The sequence below is a fragment of the Excalfactoria chinensis genome, chromosome 15, assembly GCF_039878825.1.
Source record: "Excalfactoria chinensis isolate bCotChi1 chromosome 15, bCotChi1.hap2, whole genome shotgun sequence".
NCBI classification, from domain to species: Eukaryota; Metazoa; Chordata; class Aves; order Galliformes; family Phasianidae; genus Excalfactoria; species Excalfactoria chinensis.
In genome coordinates, this window is record NC_092839.1 from 12,604,407 (window position 1) to 12,620,399 (window position 15,993).

The 15,993-nt window shown below is 40.4% G+C and overlaps 1 protein-coding gene across 1 annotated transcript; it reads right to left on the reverse strand.

Moving 5' to 3' along the window:
• Positions 1-598: 598 nt before the first annotated feature.
• On the reverse strand, positions 599-15,978 carry PARD6B (par-6 family cell polarity regulator beta). The gene is made up of 3 exons (XM_072350575.1): positions 15,690-15,978; positions 11,360-11,582; positions 599-5,043 (listed from the first exon to the last, which is right to left on the reverse strand). The coding sequence occupies exons 1-3, from the start codon at positions 15,753-15,755 to the stop codon at positions 4,220-4,222; spliced, it is 1,113 nt and encodes a 370-aa protein (XP_072206676.1). The 5' UTR covers positions 15,756-15,978; the 3' UTR covers positions 599-4,219.
• Between the last annotated feature and the right edge of the window lie 15 nt (positions 15,979-15,993).

Consider the following 15,993-nt stretch of genomic DNA (forward strand, 5'->3'; position numbering starts at 1 on the left):
AGGAAGGTACAGCACAGAAATTGTATGGTTTGCTCCGAGAACAGCAGTTGCAAAAATACCTAAAGAAACTCAAATCTTCTGCCACCAGGTACATTTTTTCCAAGGGCTGCCAGTAATTAGATGAGAGAGAAAGCATTTGCAAGGGGACCGGGTGCAAGTTAAAACATTAATACAGTTGTAACAAATACTTACAGTAAAGGAAAGCCTCCAAAACCGCCAGCAGCATCCGACAGAGGTGACAGATGAGAGAGAACCATCTCCCAGGCTCATCCCATGTTCAGCATAAGATGTCTTCAGGAAAGTGATACAAAGCAAAAGTCATTATTAGCAGCTACTGTAGGAAACATAGAATGGGCACATTGCAGCTCAGTCAGCAGCACCCAAGGACAAGTTTTGGCACACACTTTCCACACATAAAGCTTCGCTTCAGAGAAAGGAGCAGAGGAAGAAGACATCAAGGCTATAATGCAAAAACAGACCACCAAGTGCCCAAGTGGAAACAAGCCCAGCTACATTCATTCTTCAGAACTAGCAAACATCGCACTCTTCCTCATTTTTACATGTCTAAGAGTAATTAAGGAAAAAACCCATTTAATTTCTGTATATCCATTTATTGTTCCAGTCTGTAAAAATATAAGACTAATATACAGCTACAGCTAGCTAGATTCATAAAATCAATCTTCATTCAGTGAGCTAACAATGTACATTATACATTGAAGTTGTAAGAAAAATACTGATATTTGACATTTTAAACAAGTTCATTCATGTAAAAATCACATTCCAAGTAGAATTTAATTAGAAAATACATAATATTCACAAAAATACACATGTTAAAAGACAGGTTGTGAGAACATTGCCCTAACTTCAGCTGTGGAAAAACACATGATTCACAGTTAGGCTTGACTTACCCAGTACCAGAGCAGAACTTCAAAGTATATGCATCTTAATTCTATGAAGAATTTGCTTGTTTCTCCCAGTAAGGTGCACTTGTCTCCCAGCTGCAATGAAGGAAGGACTTCCCCCATGCATGTATACAACACATAACACTACACAAAGGAACTTCAGTTTTCTGCTCCATTTTTTTTTTTTTTAAGTAATTTGGATATTTATAAATTAATTTATAAAATCTGGGTTGAAAATACAGTTTACATACACAGGATACTTAAAACACAAAGATTACATTAATAGCAGCTTAATTTTGTCAATCATGCGTAGCAACCTCACTATCACTTCTGGATTTCTTTTAGCTAAAGATAAAAATCTGTATGAAACAGTCAAGCCTTTAAGCACTTTCTTCCAAGGAGAAAATTGTAAAGATGTTAAAAATTCAGGAGGTAGTGAATTAAAGGCTAATGATATCGGCATACTTAACAAACCCTCTGCTGAGCCTTAGTACCACTTATACATGAGGTTTAGCCATTCGTAATCAACCACTGATCATCCTGAAGTAACGATTTAAAAGTATTTCATAATTAACAGTGTATACATTAGTAAGATGTGGAAGAACTTTAGAAACTTCATGGTCGCTGCAGCAGTTTGCAATTACATGCTGTGCAGCCCGTCCCTGTAACCATAATAAACCTAGAAATCAGTCTTTAGTGTGTATACCTGGTGCTGTGTTTTAATCAAATCCCTAATGCTTAGTCTTGTCATGTGTGTTATCAAGTTCCTGTAAAACAGAACATTACTTGTCCAGAGTATTATCTCACATATTTAGATCAATTAGATTACAGGATTGCAGAAAAGGTCCTAAGAGATGAATTTCCATGCAGTGTTTAGTGGACCCTGGCTAGTTTTCTACAAATCCTTCATACTGGCATACATATCCAACATATCCATGCATCTGTTAGAGTACAATTGGGTAACAGGAGTTTGGCAGCAAGCTAACTTTGGGTGTTTGTACTTCAGCAATAAGTTACCTTTAACGTTCTGTAATTAACACTCCTGTCTAACTTAACAGCTCATCTTGTATCCGAGCTGCAAAACACACTGCAGCAGACCCACAGGGTATATCCTCCGAATGGAGCATTCCCCCTGCACTGAGCATGCTACCAGCTCATCTTCTGGATCCACTGACCTCACTCTTTTCTCATCCAAGTGCCTTTACTCCTTTTAATTATTCACAATACATTCAAGTAAACAAAAGGCACAGAAGTGCAAACTAGCATAATAAATGAAAGTCACCATCAGCTGATGATTTCATACAGGAAGGAAAGTCTTTGATAAAGCAAGAAGATACTTCAAAGTAAACACTCTTCCTTCAGTAAAGGAAGTGTAGAGAGCAGCACTGTCAGAAAATGTGTTACTGAAATTACATATTGCAGAATGAAGATTTATTTTCCTCATTTCACACTAAGCGGATATAGTTTCTTCATATCAATAATTAGCAAAAATAAGTAAAACACTTCAACTCCTGTGAGATTTGAATGTGTTCCAATGTTGAGATTATTAACTCCAAATTCAAGTGCATTAAAATTTAATGCCACTAACAACTGAAGTAACTTCATTTATGTTACAGAAAGCTTAATCAAATACACTTCTAGCCTCTGATACACTATGAATCCTGGTGCAGATGCCTTAATACTAAGCTTCTAGTTAGCCCCACATTAGTAAAGTTACCAGAGGTAGATGTTTCCCCAGAGTAAACTGGGGGGGGGGGGGGGAAAGTTAGTCTCCTTTCCTGCCTGTTACAAAGAATCATAGAATGGCCTGGGTTGAAAAAGACCACAATGATCACCAAGTTTCAACCCACAGGGCAGAAGACACTTCCAAGAATCTGGAAGCACAGCACAGAACTGGTCACATCCTACTGCTTCCTTCCAGGTTGACTCAGACTGCTGGATCCCTGCTGGGAAGCTCCATTCACCTTCCTCCCAACTTTATTAGTTCCCATCTAATTTTCCTGCAACAAGTAATGATCCCAAAATAGAGTCAGGCAGGGAACAGAGCGCCAGGCGGTAAAACAGAAGATCCTCAGATGAGGGGAAATGTGCTTGCTTGTGCTTTTGCAGTATCAATACTTGTCACCTGCATTTTGCTTTACGCGTAGCAGCTCTATAATGTTCAAGACAGTCAGTGGTGCACAGGAAAATCAGCATTTACAGTTTGGTTCATTAGAATGAATAATTCTAATACCATACTGCTCGAACAAGTTCTATTAAAGTCTCATCCTGATTGCAAACTGTTTTCTAAATACAGGGATTTAAGTCAATTTAAGCTGCTTTAAATGTGTAGGTGTGAAGAAAGTCATTTTCACATCATTTAGACTCAACAGCAAGCTTTGCCAGCAGAAATCTTTACAGCTTCTGCTAGGACTGACTTTTGTTCTTTAAAACATGGATGATGTAATATCATTTCCATAGAATTAACTTTACATTTGATTTGTTTAATATTCACTGAGATTAGCAACAAGATTTGACAATGTCCTAAATATTGCAAACTAAAATGAGAACAGATCTGAGACACAGAAGTGTTAGAAGCTTCACATTTGGGTTTAAAAAATCATAGTGTAATTGAAAGTAAATGAACCTCGCAACAAAAGGCAGATTAAAAACAATATAGATGCATGACTAACAAGCCTGTGGTTACACACTTACAACGGGATAGTCAGCCTAAGAAGGCCCTATCTAACTGAGGATAAGCTGCTGACCTCCTCACATACTGCCGCTGCTCAGTGACTCAGGAACTTGAGCCACCAAGGGTACCTCTTTCCCAGCCCACCTCCTGCTTATTTTAATTTTCTCATATGCAGAGGCACGCAGACAGCTCGATCAGCAGAACAGCAGGCCAGAAGAGGAATGAACCGACTACAGCGGCTCCATCATATATAACAGCACTTCAGTTGAACGTGAAACCACAGCACATTAGATAATCAACCTTAGACACTAATGGAAGTTTAATCCCATAGAACCAGTAGTATTCAGCATTAAAACAAACAAACAAACAATAAAAGTACCGTTAAGAGAAAGCTCACAGCCATCTCTTAGCTATCCTTCACCTTCAATGTAAATGTCAGTCAGTTATCAACTATTATCTTTGTGAAGTATTTACATGGAAGTGCAGTCAGTCAACTTACAACGTTGTTATTTTCTTACATCTGCTATCTTTTCCTCCTCTTAAGCAAATTGCAGTGCACAGGAGATGGAGAGGTATAAAACATATTATGCCAAATCAAAAATGTACCGCATCCTTGCTCAGTACAAAGTACAACAATGTAATTTCATAGTGTTATTATAGTTCCGTCTTCTTCTAATGACTTATGATCTGGGTTTTGTACTTCACATTCCATGCTAACGTTGCATGCTGAGTGATTCAAGTTCACCTCACTGGAAGGAAGGAAGCCATTCTGGGTTGACTCATGGAGCAGGTCAATCTGTGTCAATGATTCGAGGCTGGTGGGTGCAGCTTTAGGAATTTGCTGTGGCTCACCGCTGTCTTCAATGATAATGTCCTCCTCGTCACTCTCTTCTTCTCCTTGCAGGAAATTTGCTAAAATATTTGGCGTGCTGCTTGGAAGACTAGATTCAGTCGACTGACCGGAGCTGCCAGAATTCCGACTGTTCCTCACAACATTATTCCTCTGGTTTGCTGGTCTGACTGTAATGATCAGGTTACGGCTGTTTGCAATCATCATGTCTGTAACTTGATCAAGGCTTTTTCCTGAAACTTCTATTCCATTCACCTCCAGTACTTCATCATTGACAGCCAGTAAGCCTGTGCTTTGAGCTAGACCTCCAGGGACAAGCCTGGATATGAAAATTCCCGGAACTTTTTCTAATCCATGCGGCGTTACTCTGACACTAGAGCCATCCCGTATGTAGAATCCAAGGGGTTTGTCGGTTCCATACTTGTAAAGTCGTACCCTGCGATGGGTTTCTGGAAGAATATCTACGTCTATAATAGAAGATACTGGTCTGAAGTCTTGTGGCATGCTAATGACAATGTGTGGTTTCTTCTTGTGATTATCTGGACGTAGCACATTTGTTAAGACATTTTTCTTCCGTGTCATAGTGTCGGTACCAAAGGCACTGTAGTCTGCATCTTCTGTAAGACATAGCACACTGATGATTAGATTGCTTTATATGTAGGCCATATAGCATCGCTTTCATGATTTAGGTTAGCAGAATGAACAATCTAGTCTAGAAAGTTTCTGGCTTGCTACAGTAGAAACATTTCTGTCTATACTTGAGACAAGGACTCTGATGCTACGTGACTCATCACGTCTTGCAAGGCTAACAAAGGAAAGGACAGTTCAAAAAAATTAAAGCTAAAAAAATTAAAGTTAGCAGAGTAAAGAGAAAGAACTGCATTCCAGCTGCATGAGAAAGGTTAGAAATGGAAAGAACAAGAACATTCCTAGAAACATTTTAATTTTATTCAGAGTAATTCCATTCGTTAGTTTTCTCTCCTCAACTTTCAGACCATCGTAAAAGAAAGAATGAAAAAGGGAAAGCAGCCAAAGTACCCATTATTGCCCAGCTCCTGGAAGCAATCCAAGTGACCTGGATTCAAACTCCAGAAACCTTATTGCATTCTGCACTCTTTTCCCTGCCCCCATGCAATGTAGGTAAAACGGCTGTGGAACAGAAACAAAGGGACCTTGCATGCACATACTTCCAGCAACACTGTTTGTACAAGCAATGCTGCAGTTGCTACTGTTTGATAGCAAAGTGCACAAATGACTTGCATATGTTTTCTTTATTTAAAAAAAAACAAAACAAACAAACAAAAACCACAACGAATCAAAGCCATATAAATATTTCTAATGGAAATAAATATGTTCTCCAGCAGCAACTTTTGTCCAAAGAATGCCCATTTTCCAAAGCAATCTTCCATGTTAAGTATTCTCTAACTCCAAAAATGATGAACTGAGTTTGAAACGTTTTCAATCAGCTGTTCTTCAGCAGAAAAACTAAGCAGAAAAGACTAAATGAAAATATTAGATCTAACATCAAGCAAGGAGGATTTAGAAATAATGTAAGGTCTGTTCATTAGATGTCTAAGAGAGTCAAGTCAGTTTGTGACAAAAGGTGACTCAATTTAAAAACACCCAAGGAAAAAATCCACTTCCCCAAACAAAGCTTGTAATAGGTGGGCAGTTTCTCCTGCAAAACACTTCTGCAAATGCAAGCTTAACACTTTGCGTAAAATGTGTTTTGTGATATCTGACTGGAGATCAGCCAGTAATAATCCTGTGCTCCATGAAAACTAACATGCTGAGTTCTCAGACAACATGAAACAATTCTTTTAATCTTTGCATTAAATTTATCATCAAAGTAAAAAGTAGATGCTTTGGTTTTATCTACTGACAAACCAAACCAGTTTCAGGTTAAATACCTGGTCACTACATTGCAAAGATTTTTGTAATTCAATGAGTTGTAATGCTTTTTATTTATTTATTTTAATTTAGAGCTCTGACTGCTTACAGAACAAGGGCCATTGCAAAATAAGAAATTAGAAGGGCTTTGCTTTAAGCGACTTCACACTTAAATACAGAGTAATACATAATGGAAGGAAGCGACAGTACAAACAACAGATGACAGTGACCTGAATATTGGAATTCAGTAAGAATGCTAATGAGTGCAAAGTTTATTTTTTAGGTCATGAGTTTTCCCTTTTCCTACCAGCAGCTGGCATGGAACTCAGCTCTGTCTCAAAAACTTCTATGCAGTTCATGCCTAAATACCACAGATTTTTAATACTCTAGAACTCTGATTTTAAGGCAGCACAATCAGCGGCAGAAGTAGCAAAGTCAGTGAAAAACACTCAAGGACCAGAGCAATATTGCATGGACAAGACATGTCCATGAGTCACTTTACCTTGTTCCAAAAACCTCCACTTTGGTTTGCATTTACAAGACAGGTTTTCCAGGCTATAACACATAACATCACTCTAAAATATTATTATTTTTTGTGGAAGTTCTCCACAAAGCTAATAACCAAGCTGGATGTATTCTTACTCATTCAGCCATACATTCATTTATTTAGAATAAGCTCTTTTTAAGAAAAAAAAAAGGAAGAGGAGGATTGTATACACAAAACATTCTGGCCCACGGTGCAGAATGCTGATGGAAGCACTAGTACATAGGTACTAACGCACACCAGTACAAGTGCAGCACTGGGTTTCCACTGAGTTTAGTGCAGGATGTCGTTTAGAAACTGTACACAGGAAAACTGCATCAAAACAGGTAGTATTCACCTTCTTATAAGTCCTCTTCTATCCATACAAGGTATTGCAACATTCAAAGTATCCAATTTTGGTGGATTTTTTTCATGAATCTTGAGTGAACAAATTCAGATTCTTGTCAAAGATTCAGATGCAGTATGTAGTAATTTTTAACACCTGATATGACAGAATGTCTGTCATATCTGAGCTCCCAGCTTCCTCCAGCTGGCCAGTAAAACAACTCCAGCTTCAAAGAAGGCACACAGCAAAGCCCCTGTCCTGCTACAGCCAGGTCTTCTGTGCCTGGATGATAGTCTTGGAATGCACCAGTTACACAAACAGGCATTTAGTACGTCCTGGAAGAATTACTGGATCTCACAGATGATCCCTCTTAGTTTCTGTGCTCCTTACCCAACAGTTAGCTCTAGAACTAGTCACACTGCTGCTCACAGCTTTCTTCCCTAGCCCAGATCTTCTCACTCAGACTCAGAAGTGCTTTTTAAACAAACCAGCAGAAGAATATTTATTGGAATAGATATGAACTTCAGAAGTCTTTAGCAAAACAAATACCATCAGAATTCTTAACACCGAGCTGGCACTTCTGCTTTTAGAAATATTTCAAGTTACATGATACTTCAATCACAGTATTCCAAAATTACAAGCTATAAGTCGAAACACCTAAGCAGAGGCTTTGATTCTTGTATCATAGCTAGTCTTAAAAGTCTAACAATGCACAACTAGTGCAAACATTATGAAGTTGCATAATTTCTGGGGAAAAAAACAACAAGGTCAATGAAGAAAACTCATCTCTCCATATCTCATATCTCATCCAAACAGCACAACTGTTTAGAAAGTTTGTTCAGCCGCAGAGAAGTTAAAGCAATACTCCTGAGTACAAAGGCATCTTTGTTCTGGCACCTAGCTAATCAGTTCAAAGCTACAGGGAAAGATATTTTGGCATAAAGCCAAAGGACAAGGTATTAACTACAGATAACATTAAGGAGAGCGGCCACATAGAATTGGAGTGATTTGTTTCTTGCAATTTCAAACTCAAGGTGGCACCGATCTGTACGAACTTACTGCAGGAAATTTAAAACTGCCTGCAAGTGTCAAATCTGCTTTCACGTCCGTGTCGTTTAAGACACTCACAATGGTTTCCCGATCTCCTGGCAAACCAACGTAACTCACAACGAATAACTTCACATTTGCACAAACCCCAAATCATTATCATATTGGAATAACAGTGCAACTTACCATTTTCAAATAAGGCCCACTAAATTAACCCTTAACTAGGCCCAAACTATAACAAACCCACATGTTTTTTCAGAATCTGGACACAAACAGAAGCAATCTTCCCTGGAAAGTTTTTTTAAAAATTTGCTTTTCATGGAAAAAGAAAGCTCACCTTAAGAACTAGAAGTGAAATAAGAAGCTCCTTTTCACTCTACAAAGCCATGCACTGGGCATGATGCATAGGAATAGGAAATTACAATATAGAACACTAAGTGATTTTTATGGATTCTAGATTGAAATCATGGTCTAACTTCTGGTCTCTATGAAGGATGTATTCAAAGCACAACCAACCCCCCAGTTGCCCTTCGCTGTCTGTGGGGACTGTCTCTCCCTTGTTTTTATTCACAGTCAGATTTTTCCCACAGACAGAGTGACTCCCAAACATCTGGATTTAATCATGATGCAGCAGTTCAACGCTGAAGTTCCAGATGTCAGCAGTACCTGTTAATCTCTCAGACTCCCAGATGAAATTCCAACATGCAACTTTTCTACAAACTGATAGCCATAACTTGTGCTACAAGTTCTAATTCAGACTGAATGCTGAGACGAGTGTTACAGAAATACTAGTTATAGTTAGAAAAACCTGAGAGGACAAATACTTTTATCTCATTAAAGGATATCCAGGTTTCTTACCACAGCAACCAGTAAACTTAAGTCCTTTGGATGCATAACTTCCCAGGTTTCACAAATCAACAGTTAAAAGTAAACAATATAAAAGCGTGCTTACTCTGCCATGCCAAAACTCCTTAAGTTAGACCTGCACCATCACCACTGCCACATACTGCTATCATTACAACAGAATCCTGTTGCTCTCCTTCCCACACCTTAAAGCCTTCTTTGGATACAGGTTCAATATTATTTATGCTCGATTTTATCATAGTTCACTCATATCTTACATGAGCTTTTAGATCAGCAAGAGAACATAATAAAGTTTCTGATCTTTTAAAACAATGCAAACTCCCTCCTCTGTTCTGCCACCCCTCCCAGCCAGCAATAACTTTTTGCCAAAGATCTTAAATTCCCATCTATTCTTGTTGGGAATATAAGGAAGTTTTGCTTTATAAGAATTTTAAAAAGATTTTTCCAGCAAAATCTTCAGGTGATTCAACAGAGTTTATGGAAGCCACAACAAACCTTACAGGAAGAAAGTTAACTTGAATAATTTATCATTAACTAGTTTCAGAGCAGTGCAGATTAAAGCAGTCCCATTAATAGCACGCATTAGTTCAAACACTCAGTTCTCAAATTCATAGATGTACAGACAATGAGCTGTGCAGTTCGATGCACTATACATACCTAAACAGTAAGACTGCTGCACATAGATCTCAAACGGCTCAGCCTCATTTGTAACTAAGTTACCAAAATAACATAAATATTTCCTTGCTTTCCTCTGAAAAGGCTCCTGCTCTATACAGCTAGGATGCTAATGGATTCATAGCTTCAACACAATTAGAAGTGACCAAATAACACAGAACGCAGTATAGCGATGGATTTGGATGCCAGTCTAGGTTCCTTATCACCCAGACCTCCATAGTCAGAAGACTATATAGTTCCTCTTGACAGGGACTATTTTCTACACAGCTTTTTCTGACAATCAGTTCTGGCATTATTAACACAATTGGGTTTATCTCATTTCTAGTTGTGCATTACTATCAATTCTATACGCAATTCCTTGCACCAGAAACATAATAACAATCCATCAAACTTTTTTAAAGTATGAAGAACAAAGCATGATAGATGCAACACCAGTAACAATTAGCATCAAGTCTTTAAGACTAGTAACAATTTAAAAACCATATGGTGTTAAATGTAACCTCAATAATCCTAGTCTGACAAAGTGGCTTATCTATCCTCCTCATATGGTACTGTAGGAGATTAAACTGAATCACAGACCTTTTCTGCATTTACGTTCTCTTAACAGTGCATCTCCTTGGCAATTCAGAAATGAAAGCATACAGACCTCACTATATTTAAGTACACAAACAAAACAAATGCACTGTCAGAAACAGCACCTGGCAAACAGCCACAGTTTTTGAATACTGCTTCTGTGTCAGACTGTTTGTTGTGGAGTTTATTACTTTGGAGTGAGAACGTCAATAAAAGCTTCTGGTGCCCAAGTATTTTCTAGGGAAAACAAACCTGTTGATAAGCAACAGCCAGAAACAGCACACATCTTTACAAAGTAGCTGAGCAATTAATGGTGTGTTACTTAAAGATCACTTCACTGTTTGTCAATACAGGAATTGCACAGTTACATTCATATACACACAACCCTGTATTTTAGTAGAAAATCAACTAGTGTAGCAGTAAGGTTTGTTTTAATTCACAGAACAAAGAAATCTCAAGTCACATCACTAGGACTCTACACTCCCACACCCTTTAGATCTTTACATTGAATATATCCTTCTGGACAAAAACACATACAACTTAAAAACTGAATTCTGCTTCACAAATGAAGGCAAACACTAGAAAGACAACAGAACTCAGACCTAGAACGCATGTAATTTTAAAAGCCAACTGACAAAATAATCAGCACTCACTCTTGAAGTTGGCTGACTGAAATCACTGTCATTCTGAAAGCTCCACACTGTTTTCTCAGGAAAGCATTACAGAAGCAGCATATCAAAAGTTAGTCTCTATACTGACACGTAACGCTTTCTTAATGTAGTAGGATTCCTTTCCACCCTGTAACAGCTTTTCTTTTTATCCAACCAAACTAAACACAGGTAAAATGCATGAAGTATAAACAGGCTGCCTGAGAAAACTCTAGCAAGAGAGATGTGAATAAATCTGATCATCTACAGTTGTGGAATTCAACACAATGACATAGGGCATTTACTCCATCATACCGAGTAAACAGTATAATTATAAACAAGTAATTACCCACTTCAAGCACACTTACCTTTTCTCTGAATGAAAATCCTGAGTAGGGGATTGGCGGTGGAAACTGCTTTGTGATAATTGTCATCGTTATTTATAGGTAGCAGATCTCCATGAACGTCTGTATATCCCACTAGAACATCAACGTTGGGTATCTTGTGCACATGCTGCAGCAATCCGTAGAACTCCTCAAACTTCCCAGGTTTGGATCTCTCCAAAGAAAACCGCCGAAATTCTGCTCCAAACTACAACGAAATAAATCCTCGTTAGTATGGACAGCCAACACACAGATGAAGCACAAAAATATTCCGAATGTTTTGCAATAAGAGTGCACTAAGAACTATAAACAGCAATTCTGTAGAGGCATAAAACTTCTCTTTGCATTGTGGTATTTTTTTCCTCCCCAAAGTTTTCACAAGTTGTTTTCACCTGTGTACATCAAAGCATTCACTAACACAGGAACACAGCATTAGGGTGACAAACTACAGCCAGAATAATGCAGATTCTCAGACATTTATGAAGTAAGCGACGTTCTGGGAAAGGGGGAGAACTGATGCCCAGCACTGATGCTGGCAGCTCAAGATCAGGAAGGAGTACAACCGACTTTTTATGGCACGTGGCTACCTGCAATTCTTCAAAGAAGTTTCAGAGTGCTTTAGAATGGCACGTATACATTAATACACAGCTATGGCTAACATGTGCAAGACATGTCCTAGTTGTTCTGAACAGAAATGAAAAGCCACTTTGACCGGATGGATACAAAGAATAGCCAGTGATGTTCAGTAAAAACCACGTGCAGTAAAACTTTCATGAGATGCTCTTAGATCAATTCTGCTTCTTTCTGGAAGAAGGAAATAAAAGGAGCAACCAGCCACCCCTCAAGAGCATTCAGGAGATTTGCCTCTGCCATCACTAAACGAATCTTGATTGCACAGCCACTTAAAGTCTAGCTGTATCCAAGGCATAAAACAGACAAGGCCGCGTAGATACGAAATCCCCACACATTTAATCAGTAGCATCATGCTTTTAGGGGAGGCATTCACACTTACTCTATGTGATCCTACAAAAAAATACAAAAAAGAAAGAAACAACCCAGCTCCCTACTCCACTCAAACATTACTCCTTTAAATTACCTGTAAGTTTTGAAGAACTAACGATGACAATGCTGAAGTGTTGGTTGGTGAAAGACTAAACTGAGCACAAATTAAGAAGTAAACATTTGATATAGATCAGACAGACTTAAATTCTGACAAGCATAACTGGTCAGATTACAGTGTTCTGTCCAGCACAGACAAGTCCCAGAAGAAGGACTATTAGATAACAATTCCTCCAAACACTCTGTATCAGGCACGCACAACATGGAAGCAAGGATACTAAAAGGAATGAAGAGATATTAACAACCAGGCTTCCTTCTGAAAGATTCCAGCTTGTAGAAGAATTAAAAGAACAATAAACTCCTCACTACAAAGTACAGAACAGCCAATTGGTGGCATTTTTGTCGATTCTGTCACTGATCGACAATGAACATCACTTCAAACCATTTCTTTACCTAGCTTAGTTTTAAGAAGAAAGCAAGGGCACACAGAATGAAACGCTGCCAGAAGTTCCAGTCTCAGTATCACATACTGGGGTAGGTGTTACACACGGCAGGTGGGGAGGTGTAAATTACCAGGCCTCAGAGCAACCCTTACCTCACCACCGATTAAAACAGTTCTAGAGAATAGAGGCCTTAGAATTCTCACATACCAAGGCATGAAAATAAGGAGACAAGGACCCTATTGTTAGCACATTAACGCTGCCCAGACTCAAACAGGCACAGCAGCCCACTCACTCTTAACACCTCATCTTCAAAGTTCTCAAATAATGGAATTCTCTGCGGACATTCTAGAAATATTCCTATTTCAGTCATTTTAAGTCAGAAGAGGTGACTCATACATGCTTACAAAGCAAACAACAGCCTGCAGGAGGAGCTTCCTACACGTCAGAGGCAGCGTGCTGAAGTGTGATGTCAGTGATGGAACGTGACTGGTGTTCCTGCTGAACCTTGCTTCAGCTATTTCAACTATGAGCGCTATGGAAATTCTCCAAGCATTGTATCAATCTTCAGTTGTTTGGTTTTGAAAGACAACATAGTTTGAACAGTTAAGTAACATCAGGATTTAAAAGAACGCCACCAACAATCTTACTCTCAACTCGAAGCAAACATGGTGTGGTTGCAGCAAGGATATCAACGGTCAGATTTTCAAGCACACGAAGTTAATTTTTCCCCCCACGATCTCCACAGATGTTATGCTCTAACAAAGCTTGCCACATGCTCAGTACTACTATAAAGCTGATAAAGTAGAAAAGCTACACAAATTCCTTGTCTATATTAATCTCATGTAACATTTCCATTTGATATCAAATGTTGCACCACATTCCACACCGCTCTAACAAAAATCTGCAACTTTAATGAAGTACGGAAACGCAAAATCAGAAGACTCAGCTGGAAAAACACAGCACAAGCTATGGCAACATACCAGGAATTCACCTGAGAAACCCACATAAGTAAGACTTGCTTATGAGAAGCATCTTTATGTCCTGTCTAATGCTGTATGCTGCTGCTGCACTACTAGTCTTAAGCAATAATAACAGAACATAAGACAGATACATTTGCTGGAGCTTCTCAGTATATTAGATTTCATTCCATACAAAACAAAGAAAAAGAAAATACTATTCCCAGTCACAATGTGCTTTGCAGGCATGGTTTGTCAGTCAGTGCATGATCATTGATTTGGACTACCTAAACATAGCGTTGTACACTGATGGCAAGCCTTCAAAACTTACTGCACCGCACAGGAATGCTCCCCTCTACCTCCCACACAGCTTTTCTGTTTTGGAGCTGCTTCCCTTCACAGAAGGAAGATGACTCCTCTGATACATTAAATCTAGGTACTTTAAAGTAATGCATTAGTGACAAGTAGTTCAGAGAACACCTCAACACCTCCTTCATAATACGCTAAGAGACAGTCCCAACTCATTAGACCTTCTCCGTAGAATGCCAAAGGAGGCATCACACAGCTGATCAATAGACATACATTTAATCAGGCAGCGCACACTACAGGGGAGGCTGGAGCTGCGACAAGAAGCATTCTGATTATAAACAAATTATTCTGATTGCTTTCAATCCTACAAGCACATCGATTAAAAACAAAAAACAAACAACACACTGCACCGACCACAGTCACAGCTATGCTTAACTAGCCTTTGGAGTCATGGCAGCCAAGTATTCCTTGACATTCTGACTTCACCCATATCACAGTTAAGTCAAAAACACTTAAAAAAAGAAAAATAATTATCATCCACGCAAGTTCTAAAAGCGAACCGCTTGTTTTCTAGTAGAAGCCTTAGCACTTGTCACACTAGTTTAAAAAACAGACACTTTTCGTGTCCCCAGCTCCTGGCTGCCTCTCCTGCACTGCAAACGGATGCTTGGATTGCAGGAAGCAACAGAGTTCGAACGGCAAACAGACCAGAGCAGCTTAGGGAAAAAGAGGCACAAAAGTACTTTTTTATTTAAACCAATGAAAGAAAACACACCCACACGAGACAATGGAAAAGGATTTTAAAACAACACATCTCTTTAGCTTGACACCAGTTAAGATTTCACATCTAGTGCATGTAAAGATTTACAATTGTAAACGCAATTAACTGCAAAAGGACGAACTACCAAAATACGATCACCATAAACCAAAAACGAACCAAGATCTATTTCAGAACACTGAAGATTTGACAGCAAGACTACGGCCAACCAGGAGAAAAAACCAACGGCAATGGATGCAGAAAAGCCAGTGAGACACACAGAGCCCTGCGCAGTTCTGACAGCCGGAGCTGCTGCGAGGAGCCACAGTGCGCACACGGCCTCGGGAGAGCACTGCCGGCATCAAGTTCTCAGCGAGCCGCCGAACGAAGAGAAGCACGGCGTGATGGGGAGCGAACAAGGACCTGCGTCCGTCACAAACACCGACTGAGCCGGCCCTACTGCACCGAAAGGAAGAAAGTACAGGTACACAGCCAGACCATATCTGTTTCCTGGTGTAGGTAAAGAACACGTTTTGGGGCACGTAAATTGCGACCCTTGAACACGTCTTTTGACTCGAATATCCCAAAGCTTCCACCGCCACTCCTGGAGCTCCTCTCAGCCCGGCCTGCCCCGCCGCACGGTTCCCGCCCCACCCCGGCGGTCGCTCCAGGCCGCGCTGCGCCCCGCAGAGCCGCGCTGCCGCCCGGCAGGTGAGTGAGTCAGCAACAGAACCGCCGCCAGGAACCCCCCCCCCGGGGCCGGCCCGATCGCTCGAGCCCTGGGCGCCTACCTTACTCTTCACCTCCATGGTGCCGAGGCCGCGGCTGCCCGCAGGCCCGCGGTGAGGCCGATTCATGCCGCCGGAGACTCGGCGTCTACTCTTTTCTCTCGGCCCCGGGCGCCCGCGGGTAGAAGAGCGGGACGCTCGCGGCCGAAGCCCAACGGCACCAGCACCGGCACCGGCAACCGCTCCGTCGACCGCCGCGACGCCTCCGCCCTCACGGAGCGGGCAGTGGGCGGGGCGAGGCGGCTCCTGGCACCTGCCGCCCCGCGAGCCGCCGGCACCCGCGGGAGGGTGGGCTGAGCGCGCCGCT